This window comes from Aspergillus affinis (assembly GCF_023601865.1).
Source record: "Aspergillus affinis strain CMG 70 chromosome Unknown NODE_12_length_464043_cov_86_772839, whole genome shotgun sequence".
Lineage (NCBI taxonomy): Eukaryota > Fungi > Ascomycota > Eurotiomycetes > Eurotiales > Aspergillaceae > Aspergillus > Aspergillus affinis.
Window position 1 is genome coordinate 444,894 of NW_026515793.1, and position 19,103 is coordinate 463,996.

The following is a 19,103-nucleotide window of genomic DNA, read 5'->3' on the forward strand; positions in this document are numbered from 1 at the left end:
ATCAGTCGTTTTTCTCTTTTAAAGAAACCAGGAGATCCTCCAAAAGTACCATACTACGCCGCAATTTCCCTGATTGGTTTCCATTACCACAGCCGTTGGACGCGATTGGATTGTTTATTCTGGGTCCAAATTAGTGGGAGATAGTTAACGCCACGCAACGGAATAGTGTGCATCCATAACTTTAGCTGCATTTCAGTCATGTATGGCTTTCGCCCCAACAAGCAGATTTTCAGCAAGGGCGGGACCTACGTAACAGATATTATCCAAAATTATGGCTACCACACTCTTGAAGTACTTTTGAATCTAACAGTAATTTCTCCACGACTGGGTGAATGTTAGCACCCTCAGTTAGCGTGTCCTTCACTATAAGTACTTTCTAACTGGCGCGTTATCCAATATCTTGAGCATCAATTTGCCTTAGCTCCGAAAACTTCACATACCCGCCAATAAGATATATCTTTCGTGTGGATTAAAATACTTTCTACGTCGGTTGACCGTTCGCGAGTGCGGGTAAGCGGATGGGAAGAGAAAGCTAGCAAAGACATTAACACCAATCCCCGGAAACATAGGTTTCCCGCTAGCTATATAGCTCTGATACAGTTCAACCTGCTAATAGCTATCTCTGTCATACCTTCCCTCAGTGAGACCATATTTTGCTTAAGGGATAAGGTAAAACATATCAGAGCCCACTGTGTTTGGATCCGGCCGTTGTACATTATCTCGAGTAATCCACTGGTGTCAAGATAAATAAAACGTATGGGTAAACGACAAGGCTAGAATGGCGTGGTATCTATGCTGAAAAGGAACATCTACGTTTACAGCCGGAATTTCCTCCTTTCCCCCTTTGCGCTATTGCGATTGTTGGAGTATTCCCCATAGAGGCGAGTCGGGAATCATAAGGTGACAAATCTATGACTGCCCCTCATACATATACGTAGACCGTAGACTAGGAAACCAAATGGACAACTGCATAATGCAGTGGCCAATCACCCCATGAAATGTATCGTCCGCTCTTGCTGAGCTCTGTGGGCCCATTTTTGGACGAGGCTGGAGACGGGAACATGAACGCTCCTGAGTATCGGTGTGATTGGACGCAATAAACAGAAAAGCAAGGCAGTATACTATAATATCCTACCGGATACGTCCTGATATTTGACGCTAGTGCGTGCTAAATCTGACGGGATGACCATCCCAGGCAAGCAGCCACCGGTACAATGGCACATACGTGGTGGATGTAACAGTGAGTGGAAATCAGAGATGCCCAAACAAGAGACACCGTGATGACGCTGGTAGTGGACGGAACTGGATACCGATAGTAACGCACGGAAACGGCGGACCAGCCGACCCAGTATGTGTTAGAACATAATAATCATTGAATTTTCAATGTCTGGGAACAGGTTCTCAGTCGGTCCTCTTTCAGCAGGGTTATAAAGTATCCACGAGATTCAATAAATCCGCTAGGTTTCCATGGCGGGGGAGTAGATGTATTGCTTATGCATTTCGTCTTGGAGTTACGTGCGAATATAAGACTCATTATCAGAACATTATCAAAAAATATCTCCAGTCCTGAGCTTACAGGCCACAAACAAACTCCTGATAATATGCTTTGCAAGTGAGGTTGGGCATAAAACGTTGTTTCGGCAAATCCATGAAGCCAAGAGTGAACTAGTTGACTCTTTACTTCGCATCATCTTGTAAACAACTGCAAGACTAGTGCCAGCGCAACTGATGCCCACAAATGCCAACAAACACCATTACGTTGTCCCATCGTTTGCGTAGGGACTGTGTTTTCTCAATTCGCCTCCCCATTTCCAGAGCACAAGCACAGAAGGCAGCCCAATACTTAGTGAAATAAATCCCAGAACGCTGTTGCCCCACCCGTAACCAAGACGATCATATAGATAAGGGGAAAATATGGGGAAAAAGCATCCAAATATCTGGCGAAGCATAGAGATAGCAGCTAATGCACTCGCAGCATACTTTCCATAGGTGTCAATCATATACATATTCACTGCAATGGCACATGTCATAGCAGCACCCATGAAAACGGCGGCACCAACATTGGGAAGGATCCAGTGAGTCCGAAAATCAGCACTCCATCCGTATAGAAATATGCCCGCTGCCTGGGTCAGGGTCGCGGCCGGCATCACTGGCAGGCGAAACTCTGGCAGATGGACGCCACCGTGCGTTGCGTAGAGATGCCTCTGTATGTGATCGATCACACGTGTAGAGACTTCTGCTGCAATGACTGAGCCGACAAAAAGAGATAGGTAATTGAGGGCCGCAATGCTTTGGCTTTCGTGGTAGATATCGGTCCACAACGTAGGGAAGTTAGTGTACAGTATATATATCACTCCGTACAAGATTGCATTGTAAAGGGCCAACATCTGAATGATCGGCTGCGTCGCGAGCATTTTCAACGGACGAACAAGGGCATTTGAGTACACCAGCGAACGAGGTTGGTCCAAATCGTCATGCTGAGTTTGGTATGTCCTACCAGTCTCTTTGGTCAGACGCTCTTTCTTTCGCCGTAACAGAACAGGTTCATAGGTTTCCCGTAAAGTGAAGACACTGGGAACCAAAATAAGTACATCAAGTAGAGAGGCCGCATAAAAGGCCCAACGCCAGGTGGTGTGCTGAGCTATTACACCTCCTAGAACAGGTCCAACAATGGGGCCCATAAGCGGAAAAATGCTGTAAATGGCTACTGCTCTTCCTCTCTGTTCCTTAGAGAAGAGATCAGAAACAACGCCGGTCCCGATCTACCCGTTAGGGTTAGCCTTATATTTGATATTAATCACGCTTGTAAACGACTTACGCCCTGGGACGCACTGCAAAAGAACCCTGCTAAAAACCGCAATACCAGCATAGCTGCTGTGGAATTAACCACACCGCATACTGTATTGAATATGAGGTATAAGAAGTTCCATGAATGAATAGTTACCTTGCGCCCGTGAATTTCAGACAACGGGCAGGCAATGAAGGGGCCAATCGCAAAACCAAGCACAAATATAGACAGTATTAGAGTTTTTTCCACATCATTATTGACGTGGAGTGTTTCGGCAATTTGGCTGAGCGCTGGAGCAATGATAGTCGAAGAGAGTGTGTTCATCAGCACGAAGGCCGAGATTGATATTGTCACTCTCCATTTCCGCGCACTGTCCCAGTTTCGAGGATTTTCTGTGTCATCTATAGAATCCCAAGTAACGAGGATGGCCTCGTTTGCAGTAGGGAGACCAGCTAAGTTTGCGGCATGTTTTCCCATGGCTTGTCTCAAAATCCCCGAGCGCGTCTATAGAGTTTCATTGCGAGAGCGTGCTTTTCCACGACGAAGACGGGTCTTCATGCAATTAAACAGAACGGAATAAGAGAATCTGCGTGTGAAACTATATTCGCCGGACAAAACAACTGATGGTCGAAAAGCAGGAAAGCACGCGATTTAAGAAAATAATAAAACAGTTGGAAAGGAAACACTGGCTCTCCCTATCTACTGAACTAAAGCAGATGGACCTAGAGAGCTGAACATTATTTCAAACTAATCCAGTCGGTTTGCTCATCCATATCCACAGGCGTTCCGCCGCGGTGACCAGCTGGAAGCTGCATATGCACAGTGACAACGAGCTGCAGCGGCGCGTTACTTGGTAGTTGGCTGTACTCTGTACTTTGTACATACATATTACTAGTGGTGGGGGCTCACCTAGGCGGCCTTACTAGGTGGACGTCCCCTCAGCTGGCGTCATGGATGTAGATCTCAGTATGTCTAGTAATAAGAATCCTGCGGGACCGTTCGGCCATCGTGCACTAGTTATTGGATGCGTTAGCGCTACTTATGGTTCTACTTAATATTTTTCTATTCCACTCAGAATTGATATTGCATGGCCACCGCCACAAGCGCAGCTAGTGAGTGAAACATAAACACTTAACGGGTAAAGTATACATAGTGACCGATGTTACATTACGCCGAACATGAAAATACCAAGATCTAGCAGTAGAGGTGACTCGGAAATGGAAGGTGCTAATCATCTTACCAATAGTTCAAATTTGACCCCGCTTTGACAGAGGCTAACCACATAATCTAAAATAGATAGCCCATGTTTATGAAACGGAGCGGCGAAGTAGGGTTGCAATTTATTCAATGTGGACTGTAGAACTCAACATAGGATTATAGGTTATCGACCACTAGTTGAAATTAAAGTGGAATTATCTCAAGGGGGTTTGTATTGTTTTCACGTGCTCGCAAGTGCATTCATTTTGTTATACCAGTAATACCTGCCCTTAACACCTACCATAGTATTCAATACCGGCAGAGCGTTGCTATAGCCAATACGCTGATAAACGAGACATGCCTATAAGAGGATCGATAGAGCAGATGGGCCATGAGAGATTTTCTGGTGATGTCGGACACGCTGTTCAACATTTTCAAATAACTCCTCTCACATTTGGCATCTTGTAAAGGGGCGTTTTCATCTTCATCTTTCGCCCTCTTTTCACCCTCTTTTCACCTCTTTTCACCTCTTTTCACCTCTCTTCACTCTCTTTCACCCATTCTGAGAGCATATCATGATTTCAAAAATCATTGACCCAGAGCGTGCAGTCGCCGATATCTTCAATTCAACCATTGCAGCTGCAGCTTTGGTGCTGCCTGGGAAGTAGGTTTACTTGATGAAGTGCGAGAGCAAAATGAGGTCAATGTGAACTAGTTCGCAATACAACACAATCTGGACCATGCCTCTGTGCAAGGCCTAGTTGCCGCGCTCGTCACTGTGGATGTGATTGAGCGTAACGGGGACGCGGTCACATCCGGCCCGCTGCTGGACGAAGCCTATCGGACTAAATCAATGTTCCACTGGCTCGCCCTAGGCTCAGGTGGGCTATTCTCCCGCATGCAGTACATGCTGCACAACGAGAATCGCAAGGGTGTCTTCTACAGCCGAGACTCTACAGCCATTGCATATGCCTGCCGCGATATTAACCGCCACCACTTCGACCCCGTCTTCTAGAGGGTCATGGAGCAGCTGGGTTACAAGTTCCACTCAGTGGTTGACCTAGGCTGTGGCAGTGGTGAGCGGTTAATGCAAATTCTCCGCCGGTACCCTAACACGACGGGCATTGGCATCGATATCGCCGAACCTGCCCTCAAAGTCGCCACAGTCGAGGCGATAGAACGTGGTCTCGGCGATCGGTTATCTTTCATGAAGGGCGACGCGCGCAATATGGACTACTGTGATAAGTTCGCTCAAGTTGACCTGTTGACGTGCTTTATGATGGGTCATAACTTCTGGCCTCGGGAAAACTGTATTGCTACACTACAGATGTTGCGGAAAGCGTTTCCCAAAGTCCACCGTTTTCTACTGGGAGATACGACTAGGATCCTGTTGGACGGACCTCGGTCCGAGCATGCCGTCACTGAAGCTAACATTCCTGTCTTTACCCTGGGCTTTGAATTTGGTCACGCTCTGATGGGTGTCTATTTGCCCACAATAGAAGAATGGCAAGATGTCTTCGCTGAAAGTGGATGGCGCTGTGTGAGCCGGAACTTGATCAAATCACCATCGCTCTCTGTCATCTTTGAACTAGAGCATGATCACTGACAGAGTTAATGGAGTGGGTTGTAGATAAGCTAAAACTCACTTCCAGTGCCCTATGCTTAGCATGCGTTTGTGGACCTAAGAGAGTGATCTGTAGGCTCGGCAAGCTCCTGCATGTGTGCTCAGTGATTCTTGAAAATTGTTACATAGCTCCTGTAATTATATTGCTTTTTACTATCATCTAGATATTGTGATTCACAAAAAGCTGTATGCTTGAACTTCAAGACTGAAAAAGTCCCTCATATTGTTACGATTTGCCTTGTTCTTCATGGGCACAGTTTGACCTACATGCGGTGAGTCACTTAATGAGAGGACGATGTTTTGACTTTTTAACACTGAAGAAGTTGCTTATTAAGTGCTACTTAGCGTTTGGAAATAACCATAAGTCCCAAAACAGATAATAAATATAATTCAAAGGCGAGATGGAAGGGAGTGTCACTACTTCTGACTGGGTTCATGATCAGTCACTCACGTAGGAGTGCCAGGTCAAGTTGTATAAAATTATCAGAGACGGAAGACACACAAAGCAATTTTTCGAGATACTAAGTTCCCTAACCATGCACGGAGATTTGAGCTAGAGAGTAAAAGATTTACATGACAATGTACATCTACCCATCTCAGCCGTTTATATTATGCTAAAAATGCGGTTAATATCCATCTATTAGTAATGCTGGGCTTGCGCAATTAATTGAACTCAACTGATGATTACCAGGGAGCATCGTTGGAATTTGTCGACCAAAGTGGGCCAATCGGTCCGACTTTGTTCCTTTGTTTTTTCACACATTCTTATTTAGTTCTCCCAGATAGATTCAGATAGTTAGAGACCTAAGAGACCTTAATTCCTCAATGCAGATCCATGATCCTTTATAGATTGGTGATACTAGCTCATACGCGTATTCAGCTAGCCGACAGAATTCATAGTGTTCTGGCGGTCTGTTCCGCCGTGACAGGTGGTATGCTAAAATATACTTAAGTGGAGCTTTTAATGTGTCTGAGAACGCTGATGTTTGATCATATGTTAGTCGTGGCGTGATGCTATTGGCCTCGAGTGTGGCCAATATGCACACAGGGATTTTTCCCAAGAATAGATCACAGGGACGTGGGTCTGCCAAGACATCGATATGCGTTGGCCGAATATGGAAGTTATGTGATTAATGTAGACGTACATGTGGTCTGCTTCCTCGATTTTCCCTTCCCTCATTCAGGGTGCTGTTATCATTTCTGGCCTAATGTCACATGCTGAACTACTGTATATGTTAATATGGCTAGTTAGTTAGTTTATCGGTGCTGACTACTCATATACTGGCGTGTGCCAGAATTCCACACTCACACCAAATGACTCATTACCCCAATTTACCTACAACACACACACATAATTGTTCGTACGCTCTGAAATTCTCTTACTGCCCAAAAGAAAGATTGCCATGGCGAGCATGGAGCCATCCGAGAGGCTGGCCCTCATTCAAGAAAATCTCGCTGAGGTCTTGAACTTCGAAGTGGTCGAGAAGATCATCGCTGAAGGGAACAACCCGAGAATATATTGGGGTGCGTCATCCATATTCCCTTGAGTTCAATGGCTGTATCGCTATAGAAAGTATAGGAGAACTGCGCTGACACTCACCATGGTTAGGTACCGCGACAACTGGCCGGCCCCACTGTGCCTATTTCGTCCCAGCCGTCAAGATGGCCCAGCTGCTGGCTGCTGGTTGCGAATTAACAGTTCTCCTGGCCGATATCCACTCGTTCCTTGACAACCTGAAAGCCCCGATTGAGCTGGTGGAAAGGCGAGTTGAATTCTACCGGTACACCATCACGGCCATTCTTCGAGCAGTGGGCGTGTCTACAGAGAAGCTCAAGTTTGTGTTGGGAAGCTCCTATCAGAGAAGTCCTCAGTATATCTTAGATATGTACAGGCTCAGCTCCCTGATATCCGAACATGATGCGAAACGCGCAGGTGCTGAAATCGTCAAACAAACCAACAATGCTCCCTTAAGTGGCCTACTTTATCCCGTTCTTCAGGTACTGGACGAACAATACTTAGATGTTGACGTTCAGTTCGGAGGTAGACAGTTTTCAAGTTTCGAGACAGGTTCTTGAATCTGAACTAACCAGTTGTGTAGGTCTGGACCAACGTAAGCTGTTCATTGCGGCAAAGGAGTGGCTGCCGAAACTTGGTTATAAACAGGTCTTCCTATCGCAACCCGTCTAAGTCGGATTATATTGACTGACCCTAGCGCGCACATATCATGAACCCGATGGTTCCTGGATTACATGGTGGGAAAATGAGCTCAAGTGACCCTGGTAAGGCAAATACCATGGCCCGTGTGACACATCTTGTGCTGAGGATCAGAAGACAGCAAAATCGATCTCCTTGATTCCCCTGAGGTTGTGAACAAAAAGATTCGCAAAGCTATCGCGATACCCCGAGTTGTGGAGGGGAACGGAATTCTAGCTTTTGTTGAGTATGTTCTGATGCCGGCATCTAGCTTGCGAGGACGTAGAGAATTCCGCGTAGACCGGGAACAAGATGGTCTGGAGCCGCTGGTCTACTCTACGATTGACCAGATGCATGATGATTACCGCAGCGATGTGGTATGGTTTTTAAGTCCTTCTCAGTCCAGAGATTGTAGCAGCAGTTCTGATCGGTTCTATAGTTGACCCCTCAGCTTCTCAAACCAGCTGTCGCTAAGGGATTAAATGCTCTATTGGCCCCAATCCAAGAAGCATACCTGGCTTCTAAAGAATGGCAGGAGATCGCCCTGCAAGCATACCCGCTTTCAACAAAAAAGGAAAAAAGGGTCAAGGACTGAAACCCTCGCTTCAAGGTAGAAGGAGAGTAAAAGTGCAGAATGAAGAGCCTCTGAAATTGGATGCTATAACCATTTCGGAGAATCCATACATGTTGGAGGGCGAAGGCTTGGCAAGCAGAATGACTAAGGATCCGGATAGATTGGACCACTAAAATGATCGAATGAAGCAATTGAATTGACTATATCAAACGAGCAAATTGAAGGTGTTGAAGACCTCCTTTCTGGCTATCTAAGGGGTCTATTTATAATGCTAAAATCGCTTATGTTGACCGCAACTCTATAGCTTCATCCTTTTTATTTGCGTAATACCGCAATATCGCTGCCGAGCAAGGCGATGATCGCTTTACCGCCATTGCTTAGTCAACTCCGCACTTCAACAGCTTTCGAATTTCGATAAAGGCCCGAAACCCCAACGACTGACAGTACTCGTTTTGTAGGACGAAGACTGCCATTGCGGGAGGGCTACCCAGACCGCACGGCACGTCCTCCTTGCCTGCCCACTCTTCAGGAAATTACGTGAACGATATTTGGCGAAACCCGGAGGGGGATTAGATGGAGGAGACGTGAAGACGATTCTGAACACGCCTGGGCTGACGGTCCGGGCGGCCAAATTCATGCTACGAACGGGGCTCCTTGAGCAATTTGGAGCTGTAGAACAGGAGCAAATAGATGAGACAGAGCACTGAGGTCAATGGGTATATAGACGCTGAAGAGGACTTGGCGAACCCTGGACAAATGCCCAAGTGGAGCCAAGTCCTCGGTTTATGCAGAGATCAGAGATGTAAATAAGTATTAGTACCACCCCTACTGCTCACAAGCGGTGGGGCGGTTCCCGCATAGCCATCGACTATGATAGGCTGGGACGGCGAATGAGTATTACCGATTACCGATTACTGATACCCTCCGGGCTTGGCACTGTACCCTCATACGCTCCGTAAGACATATAGTGTAGGCCCTTATATTGACCTGCACCCGAGAGCCTACGCCAACGAGGGAAAATCTGGGCCAAGCGAGAGACGTAATTTCAAAAACAAAGATCTCAAAGTACAGTACCGTAAACGAAATGCCGATGAACTGCAAATTGCGTACAGTCTGGGTTTAGGTGACAAGATATCACCACCTCGCTGGTTCTCGTATGCTAAGCAACCGTTTATATAACTCCAAACTTCTTCCGCATCTGATCTTTCAACATAGGAGCCGGAATGGTCAAAATCTTTGGCTTTAAGCACCCTGGTTCTTAGGGCTGTTCACGGTTTGCCGGTTTGCCGATTTTGACGATACTATATCGTTGACGATAATTATCGGCAGACCTTGCCTTTGACGATACTATATCGGCAAACATTGACGATATCGTCAAACCGTCAAAGCTACGTAATCAGTACTAGCTAGTTAGTTAGTTACGACCATGTGTTTCAGCTTGCCATAGTATATATTCCTGATTTTTAGCAACTAATATTTAAGCAGAGTAAACATCATCCATTAACATTAACATTCTTATCGTCTCTGCCTTTATGGAGTGCCGCCGAATCCCTAGCAAGTCTCTCCCCTTATTAAATAGCCTCTCAACTGTAACTTCTGAGGCTGGGATTGCAAGGAAGTCCCTTGCAGCTGCAGCCATTTGAGGTAGTCCATCTTTATGTACACGCCACCAATTACAAAGCCAATTTGAATCAGTTGTATCGACTATCGTAACACGAGGATTATCGAAATACTGGTCAATATCAGAGCAATATGGTATAGCTTTTGGTTGTAGGCGCTGAAGCATCTGAGACTCCACATTACTACACTGGATAATTAGAGTCAGCTATTGAGATGGACTAAATTCTTGCAATTGTCTCTCAGGAAGAGGATATCTCTGGTAGAGATTATCACGGATAGCCTTTAGAATAAGACTGCCTGCTTCTTTGTCTTCAATCTCATTCAGAATTAGGTCTCCCTTAACACGAGGATCCAGGATCATTGCTGCATAGTATATATAACATTCATCCATAAATGTGTAATATTTCTTATACTTTAATAGACCTTCCCTAATTGCAGAGGCAATGTCATGGTCTAGTCCTGCAAAAGCTCCAAGAGACTCAGATCCTTTATATAGTAAATTATGAAGCTCATAGTAAAGTGGTACAGCAAGACTGATCTGTAGTTTCTTCTCAGATAAGAATAGTGTAAGCTCATTAAACTTAGCGAGAACTTGGTATATTTGAGTAAGCCGGAGCTATTCACTATCAGTAAATGGAGGGATCTCAGTCTGCAGAGCTAGAAAATGATCAATTTGAGCTTTTGCTTTTAATCTATCATCAAGCATTCGATATGTGGAATTCCATCGAGTCTCAACATCATATTCGATATATTTGTCAGGGAGACTCATAAATCGGCAAATATCCTTCCATTTTTGCCTTCGCTGAGGGGTAGTTAGATTATAGGGTATCACGAAGGAAGGTCTTCGGAGGCTGGTCACAGTCCGTAACATGCAGGAAATATTTTCATTATAAGACTAGATTAGGCAAAGATCGGCATGAGAAGGTGAGATCATATGATATTTGACGATATAGTATCGGCACCTGAGGACTTTGACGATACTATTTGACGATCAAGATAGTCAAGCTTTGAATTTGACGATACTATTGACGATATTCGAAAATCATGACTATATAGTATCGTGAACAGCCCTAATTGCTTGAACCGTTCTGAGGGGCCCTTACTTTTATTCCCTAAACAGAAGGGACAAAGTCCGGCCGCGACGGTTGTATACCGAAAGGTCAGGATTCTACAACGAGGTTAAAGGTCCTTTAGATGGTGTTAACTGTCAGGAACCTTCCGGTATATTGGATCACATGACTCTGTCACGTGACCCACAGATAGCAGACATAAATAGTTTCTTCACGCAGAACAAGCTGCACTCCATGCAGCTTATTCTTCGTCAATGCATACCTACGTTTCTTGAGGTCAGTGCCTTACATTAACAGTGCCTGTCCCATTCATCTGTTTTATAAACCAATTCAGCACAGAGGTAACAGAACTGCACATATAAGCGCTGGGTACGGCAATAAACGCGTTTGCTATTCTTATAACATTGTTAGTAGGGCGCAGTATCCAAGTACTTTCGTTAACACTGTAAGACGTATTTTGCGCGATACTGTAAAGAAATGTTAAAAGAAAGTCAGTACACGTTATCTCAGCGGTAATAAATGCCAAATCTTAACATTTCTCGTGAACAGGTTGGATATCGGCCGTCTTTTAGTACCAATCCGGGATAATAAGTGACATTCTCCGTTGAAGTGCATAAAGAGATTATGTCGTGCAGGCATTGTTTACCCTCATTGCTGTCAATAGAAACTTTTTTGAAAATGTTGTCCCAAAGACGGGATCGTGCGGGCATGTACTTCTTATATATGTCGAGCAGACAGGTCGTATCGCGCTCAGAGAAGTCATTACCGGCAATATATTCGTTATAAGAAGCTTTCTACCACTGGGCGATAAAGGCTGACCGTTTAGCTTCGAGCTTCTTCGCCTTCCTGCTGTAGAGCCTACGACGTTCCAGGTCTAGATCCCTGTGTACCGTAGGACGACCTGCAATCTGTTTTGTTAATGCAGCAATCTGCTTATTGAGTGCTAAAGAACTGAAGAGAATTCTGAATACGCTAAATGGCGGAACCTGCTGCAGTTAAAAAATATAATATAGATTATACACTGGTAGAGGTAAATACGTGCCCAACCCGTCACAACGAGAGTACTGCCGGGCTCCTTTTTTTTAGTCCGTAGTGCGCCATAATTGCCTGCAGATCTTGGGCGGTTTAGGGATCTCCGATAGGCAAGTCCTCATCAGTGAGCTTTCTGAATTTAGGCGGCAGCTTTGTCTCGGGGTCATCTAGACCCCCCGAAAATGGCCAATCTGTAGTTAGTATTTGTCTGGCTTATGTCATAGGCATGTACTTGAACTACTTCTATCCGGTTTGGTCTTTAGGAAGCTCTTCCGAGTCTCGTGACAAGAGGCCTCGCAATTACTGAAAAAGTTCTTCCATTCTTGTTACCTAGTGCCGATATAAAAATCCCAAGGACTATTCGGAATGAACAGGCCTATATTTCGCCACACTCTACGGACGGGAAGATATAGTGAAACTACTCTTAGGCTCGGGGCGGATTTGGCCTCGAAGGGCTGTAGTGAGACACTGTATTTAGACCCTGAGACATCGAGGGTGGCAGTAGCATGAGAGATGGTCGAGGCGAGTCGAAGTAGTATTGACTAAAGAAATCTGTATGTTGATGTAACCTTTTTGGGGCGAGACCCCTCATACGAGGCAGGAATACATGAGGTATAAATATCCAATCAGTGGACAGTCCATCCGCATGTCTTACTCTTGATTGTATAGTGATGAAAGTACTATACAGATAGCCCCCACCAGAGTCCGGTGGGCTGTGATGTCCCTTCACTGCCAAGGGCTGTCATGCCCCTATGAATGTCGTTGGTGCCGTTTACACCAATGTGGGGCCTTTCGAAGCCCGAGTGGATCTTCTTGGGTTAGGTACATTAAGGCCGGGCTGCCGTCTGACCTTCTTTGTCTGTTGATCCCTGCTGGTGGGGATCTACCACAGCAGACAGCTAATCCTCTCGCCTACATCTGGTACAGCGTCAATTCATAGGATGTACCATGAACACCACCCGCCTCATCCTGCCCCACCCGGTCTAACCGTGGTTGTAAGAATGGGGCCTTGTACTAAAATACAACTGGTCTACCTTCTGTAACAGGAAGAAGGCGTTCGCTGTTTTAAGAAAAACTTCTCTTCGCTGCTTCATCGTGGCTCTTTTGTTTTCTGTTACTGCGTTGCTCTGTGAAGGCCTGCAGGAAAAACATATACATATGAACTAGGCAGATACCAATTATCTACGCTCAGATTTAGAAATTCTACCAAGCTGGTCAGGCCCGAAGAAAGAAGTAGATAATTAATACATATTTACCCTGAATTTGTATTCATTCATATAGATAATGATATCTATATCAAAGCAAGACAAACACCACACAACACAGGAAGATAATGTACAAATCCTTGTCAGAAGTCTACTACACCATCCCTCCATCCCGCTCCTGTTTCCCGTATCGGCTATAACATGGTAGTCACACCGGAATTCTGCATCTACTAATTCACTCTGTTGCCTTCCACATACACTGTGCCATCTCCGTCAAGCTCCATAGTCCCTTCATCTACCGTAGGATTATCGCGGGCTGGACGATGGATCACACGAACGGTGCCACCGGTGAGGTCTTTCAGCTCACGCTCAATAAGTTCAGCGATCTCTTGACTCTGCGGGATTAGGTCTCTGGCGCCGGGATCCGATTCGCAAGGATCAGGATGCGGGGAGCTGAGGTAGATTTTCACATCCTTCTTAGGACCCATGAAGGACCAATCCCTCTTCAACTTCGAGATTTGCTCATTAGCCTGAAACTTGGTGGCAGATATGTGCAACATCCAGTGCGGTAAAATGCCCCCATCTCCGGTGATAGCAATGCCGATACACGTTCGAAGTTTCACGGTATGAAGCGTTTGGCCATGCGGAGCATTTTGCATGCCATCCTGGGGAACCGGGGGACCTCTAGCGCGCAGGAGAAGATCTCGGGCTGTGATATCTCGCCGAGAAGGCTTTCGGCCCCGGGAAGAACCACCCTTGGAAGTTTTACATTTATCCTTGCCGTGTTTTGAGCCTTTGCCAGGGTTCTTATCACCAGGTTTGCCATTGCCATTGGTCTTCTTGTCATCATGGCTAAGCAGACCGCCGAGACCATGTTTTTTATCGTCGTGTTTGCCATTGTTCTTCTTGTCATCGTGGCCAAAGAGTCCGCCGAGACCGTGTTTTTTATCGTCGGATTTGCCATTGTTCTTCTTGCTATCATGGCCAGAAAGGAGAACTCCTACTCCATGGCTCCCTTTACCGCTGCCAGAGCGGTAACTGCTAATCCCTCTACCTTTGCCCGGCAGAGCAGAGGCTGATTGGAATGCAGACAGGAGCAAGAGACACAGCAGCCCGAGTGCCACGTGCCTCATCCAGAGGCCGGATACTTTCATTGTAACTAAAACAAAAGAAAGAAAAGAGCGATTGAAAATTTCAAAAGAAAGTGATAAAGTAAGGACTGACTGGTGATAATAGACAAAGGAATGATAGGTAGATTGGATTGATTCAAACCGGGAAATCTACGAGATATATATATGCAGAGTCCATTCGATCTCACCCCCCTATGTCTCTTAATAGGCATCAGGTTTAGGTAAATCCCTACAATGCTCAGACATGTTGAGGGGACAATGCTGGGATATTTTAGGGGCAATGTTTCGCCTATGGGAGTTATGGCATGATATTTAAGAAGTACAGCCAGACACGTTCCTGACCCCAACTGTCTCAGGTTAGGATACTGGCAGGGCACACATAGGTCTATACTTGTAGTGGTAGCCTGGTAGGGCAGAAGTTGGCATCTGACCAGAAAGTAATAGGTTTCCTGGGGCTGTACATCGATTTGTCAGTGACATTGAATATTGCCAAGGGATTTCTTCCCTATCGAACCAAACAGATCCTGTAGCTGGACAGGAAAACCAACATTGTAAAATGACAGGAGGGGGCCATGAGAGTTGATTGGTATATGGGACCTGGTCCCTGAATGAGGGGAGAACCACGATCGACCGGGGAATAGCTGGGAGCCGGGCCGGCGCGAATGGGGCGGACCTTCGACCAGATTCTAATTGAATCTCAGCTCTCCACTTGCAGTTATATAAGTAATGAAGTGTTGGGCCCAACCTACAGGGGTATACGGACCAGAAAATACCAATCTCCAAAATTACGTTACTCTGACTAAGCCTCAACCTCAGTCGGAGCAAGACTAATCATTGCTGGTCCCTGTCAATCTCTGTCAATCTCAACGAAAGCGCCTTTTATTAAATAACTTGACTTTATTTTTTCCTATATCCCTCTGAGAGAGCAAATTACAACAATGACCTCTTCGAACCCAGCCTCGCAACCGCACTTGCAGATATTCAACTATCTTCGAACATCTGAGAATGAAAACTCGACGTTCTCCAGTTTCTCCTTACTGCCCCCGGAAATCCGCAGCCAAATATGGTGCCACGCCTTAAAACAGGAACGCCTGATCAAAATCTATTTCCAGAAAGATTATCCTTTTACGCCAAAGCGACCCAAACCAGATGGCGAGATGCCGCGGTATCAGATTATGGTTGATGGACGGAAAACTCTAAGCAAGTTGCTAAGAGTTAATCAAGAATCACGGCAGACTGCACTGCGCTTTTACCGGGTGAAAATCCCATGCAAACTCAGCCATTGTCCAGAGGACGAGTACGTCTACGAGGCAATTAGAAAACCGGTAGAAGCAAAACTGGGAGTTTTATACTTTAACCCGGAATATGATTTCCTGGAGATTGCATCCGAGTCATGGAGGGGGGACGATCTGTTTGATCTGGTATATCATCTGAAAAAGATCGATCCGTTTCATATCGGATTACTTAATCTAGCTATTGGGGGATTGGGTAGTCTGTCAGCGACCGACCTTAAGCAAATCGATCCTGTGGATGTTAATGCTCGAATTCGGCAAGTCTTTCAAGAGACCCTTGCGCAGCTACGAGAAGTCTTTTTTATCACCAGAACGAGAGCAGGGCGTCATATCTTGGGATCAATAAGCGGTATCCCAGTGGCTGATCCCCGTAAATGCATCTTTAATCGATCGTTTCCAATTGCTACCGCGACACCAGTATTTGAGCGCCTGCAACACGACACTCGCTCGATTTCAGAAGATCTGAAACAAACGCATGTCGGAGCTGGACCGATGCAGATGGCTTATTACTGGCAAAGCCTGTTGGATAGATGGAGTGTTTCTGCTTCCAAGATTATCTACCAGTTTATCCTGGCCTTTGAACCAAGTTGGTCGAGTCGCGATATCCTGGACTGCGAGAGTGCCAGCCGATGGTTGCAAGTAGAAGAGGACGAGTGGACTGGGAAATGGCGGCTCGATGACGAAATCAAAAATGGATGCTGGGCTAAACGCAGCCCGGGCATTAAGAGTGAATTTTATTATGAGATGGTGGGCGCCTTAGATGGGGAGAATAAATATGAGGATTTAGAGAAAGCTGTAAAGCCCGTGTTCGGCTTTTGGATCTTTCCTCTCCGGTTATTCGGGAAGATTCCATCTTCAGAGAAGGAGTGTTACGAGGTGGATGGTAAACAGACTTTAGATCTGTCTGATTATTTGCCTGGGCTAGGCATCTCATTGTTTTAGCCTATATGAAGTTTGACTGTGAGCGGAGTATTATTCTTCGGTTTTACCAATTCTAAGAGAGCTACGCAGTTATCTTGCGACATGTCGATATCGAATGAGTGAGACCTAGATATAAGGAAGGTAGCTTTGGATACAGTAGTTAGAATTATTTTATAGTACACATTTGACCGTTCTGTATAGTGTCAAGTAGGGATGAAAATAATTTACCTATTTCTGCTACTTAAAAAAAAGGTAAATAACAGGTATTTATAGCGTTAACTTCTTGATATATTTTACTAAGTACAGTAAAGTGTCATCGATACCATACACACTTCGATATCATTGAGTGTCGCGAACTTTCTCATACTCAGGAAGAACCTATTTCACTATCCACTCAGATTCAAGGACCTGTTGAGCAGAAGGACGATCCTCCGGCCTAAAACGAAGCATCCAGTACAGCATTGAGAGCAGAGCATCTCGTTCGTTTGGGTCAAGAGGCGACATTTTTTTCTATCTCTGCGGTCGCCGTATGCTTATTTTAAATTATTCTTCCTATGATTCAACCGGCTCTTCATGCGTGGTGGATTTTTCTGAATAGGCCTCCGATGTTTGCGACTATTTAGTCGGTAAGGATCTAAGCAATCTAATTTATTGGTAAGTTATATTATCTTGGTTTGTCAAAAAGTAGTCGAATAGTGATTTCTGTGCAATAATATCCCATATAGTGCAGGCAAGTGTCTATATATTAGAAGAGAAAATAAAAGGTTTGACTAGTTCAGATCGGTCCTCTGAAGGGCGGACTAGGAGAGGCGTGTGAGATTTGAATTTCTTCTCTTGTAACGAAGAAAATGCTTCGCTAAAGTCTAAGAAATAGATTCTGGATTCTGGGAGGGCCATTTCTTTATTTGGTTCTCCGAGTCAAATCGGTATAATATCGTGTTACGGGACGCCTATTGGGAGCTGTTGACCGTCGAACTGATGGACTGGCTTCAGGACCGGCTCTTTATACTTCTTATATGAAATCAAAGCCCCTCAACGCCATACAAATGAAGTATATTATTTCGTTCTAGGTAGTCAATTTAGCTGAGCATTTCAACCGATTATGGCCTTCCCTATTACAATTGCTGCAGCGTGGTGGCCGGCGTGTAGAGGTTGAAGCTGCTGCATGATTTGCTATTTCTCTCTCTTTCTTGAGTTTTTTCATGGCCTTCTTGACCGGTCAAACTGCTTCCTTCTTGAATAAAGCGTCGTGAGGCCTTTTTCTTATTGTACCTGCGTTTATCTGCTGTACGAAGCTGGCGTATTTCTTGTTGAAGCAGAACAGCGTTTTGCATTGTAACCTCGGCACCTTTTATGACTTTTTCAAGCATTCTTTCCGCAACAAATGATGATAATCCTTGATCTTGAAGTGCTCGCAATTCCTTCTTCTGATGTTTTAGCTGGTATAGACTTGCTGGTGTTTGGCCAAGATAATGAGAGGAAGAATTGGAGTGCGAAGAAGATGGTGGTATTGGTGTTTTTAACTGAATCCGAAGCTTTGAAAGAACTTTTACTGGCTGTAAAGGAATCAATCCTGTTGATCTAAAGCTACTGAAAATATTCGCTTTAGAAAAAGCACGATTGTGTATGTGCTCATAGTGCCATAAAAAGTCTCGTTTATCAATTGTTTCATAGCCGTTCTGAATAGCTTCACGGATCCGCAGGCCATAGTACTGCTTTAATGGTCCAAAACAGCTCACATCAAGCAGTTGAAGCTTATCTGAGGATTGTAGAGGCATATAAAGAGGAATGATCTTCTTTGATATGCAGAATTGGTCAAATTCAAGAGTTGCATGGCTTGAATGGCCATCAAGAATTAAGAGACGGTATTGACCAGGTCGCGCAGGTCGCCGGGAGTCGCCAGGGTCGCCGGTTTAGAGGCACCCACCCGACTATTGACCGCACACAAGCCCTCTTGAGTCCGCTCAGTTAATTGTCGAAAAGCCCTTAACTCAAATATATTTCTGAAACGATCTTTAGATCGGGTGCCAACGATGGGGGTGCTCTGCTTATGTACGGTCGCCGGTAGTCGCCAACGTCGCCGGTGATCGTCAATGGTCGCCGGTGGTTGCCAGTGGTTGCCAATGGTCGCTGGTGGTCGCCAATGATTAGAACCAGAAAGGTTTAATGAGCTGAACAGGGGTTTTTTGAGCTGGTTCAGAAGCTGTCGATAAATAGGCGGAGGCCTTTGCGATTTTATTGTAACTTCTGAACTTGTTTTTACCCTGCCTTGCCGAACTCTGAATCCTATGTGGAAGCATGGAGGAGTCTGGTATTCAGGGGTGCGGATGCACACCGGAAGCTAGGCTAAATACTAATGATATGCTGACTAAGGCTGTGCAGCCCGGCACCCAAGGACAGAGGAAGAACCCATGTTCCGACATCCTATGTTGGAACATCGGGACGTACCCTTCCGC

General features: G+C 45.4%; 5 protein-coding genes across 5 annotated transcripts; 3 read left to right on the forward strand and 2 right to left on the reverse strand.

Moving 5' to 3' along the window:
* Positions 1 to 1,754: 1,754 nt before the first annotated feature.
* On the reverse strand, positions 1,755 to 3,265 carry KD926_001553 (MFS transporter; the record flags this gene model as incomplete). Its single annotated transcript, XM_053096797.1, has 2 exons — positions 1,755 to 2,762; positions 2,819 to 3,265. 2 exons carry the CDS (start codon positions 3,263 to 3,265, stop codon positions 1,755 to 1,757), a joined length of 1,455 nt encoding a protein of 484 aa, XP_052959303.1.
* Positions 3,266 to 5,006: 1,741 nt separating this feature from the next.
* On the forward strand, positions 5,007 to 5,591 carry KD926_001554 (class I SAM-dependent methyltransferase; the record flags this gene model as incomplete). Its single annotated transcript, XM_053096798.1, has 1 exon — positions 5,007 to 5,591. The coding sequence occupies one exon, from the start codon at positions 5,007 to 5,009 to the stop codon at positions 5,589 to 5,591; it is 585 nt and encodes a 194-aa protein (XP_052959304.1).
* Positions 5,592 to 7,012: 1,421 nt separating this feature from the next.
* KD926_001555 (uncharacterized protein) lies at positions 7,013 to 8,398 on the forward strand (the record flags this gene model as incomplete). Its single annotated transcript, XM_053096799.1, has 6 exons — positions 7,013 to 7,133; positions 7,219 to 7,650; positions 7,709 to 7,773; positions 7,823 to 7,889; positions 7,939 to 8,180; positions 8,243 to 8,398. 6 exons carry the CDS (start codon positions 7,013 to 7,015, stop codon positions 8,396 to 8,398), a joined length of 1,083 nt encoding a protein of 360 aa, XP_052959305.1.
* Positions 8,399 to 13,534: 5,136 nt separating this feature from the next.
* Positions 13,535 to 14,458, reverse strand: KD926_001556 (uncharacterized protein; the record flags this gene model as incomplete). Its single annotated transcript, XM_053096800.1, has 1 exon — positions 13,535 to 14,458. One exon carries the CDS (start codon positions 14,456 to 14,458, stop codon positions 13,535 to 13,537), a length of 924 nt encoding a protein of 307 aa, XP_052959306.1.
* A 914-nt stretch (positions 14,459 to 15,372) lies between these two features.
* Positions 15,373 to 16,668, forward strand: KD926_001557 (2EXR domain-containing protein; the record flags this gene model as incomplete). Its single annotated transcript, XM_053096801.1, has 1 exon — positions 15,373 to 16,668. The coding sequence occupies one exon, from the start codon at positions 15,373 to 15,375 to the stop codon at positions 16,666 to 16,668; it is 1,296 nt and encodes a 431-aa protein (XP_052959307.1).
* Positions 16,669 to 19,103: the final 2,435 nt, after the last annotated feature.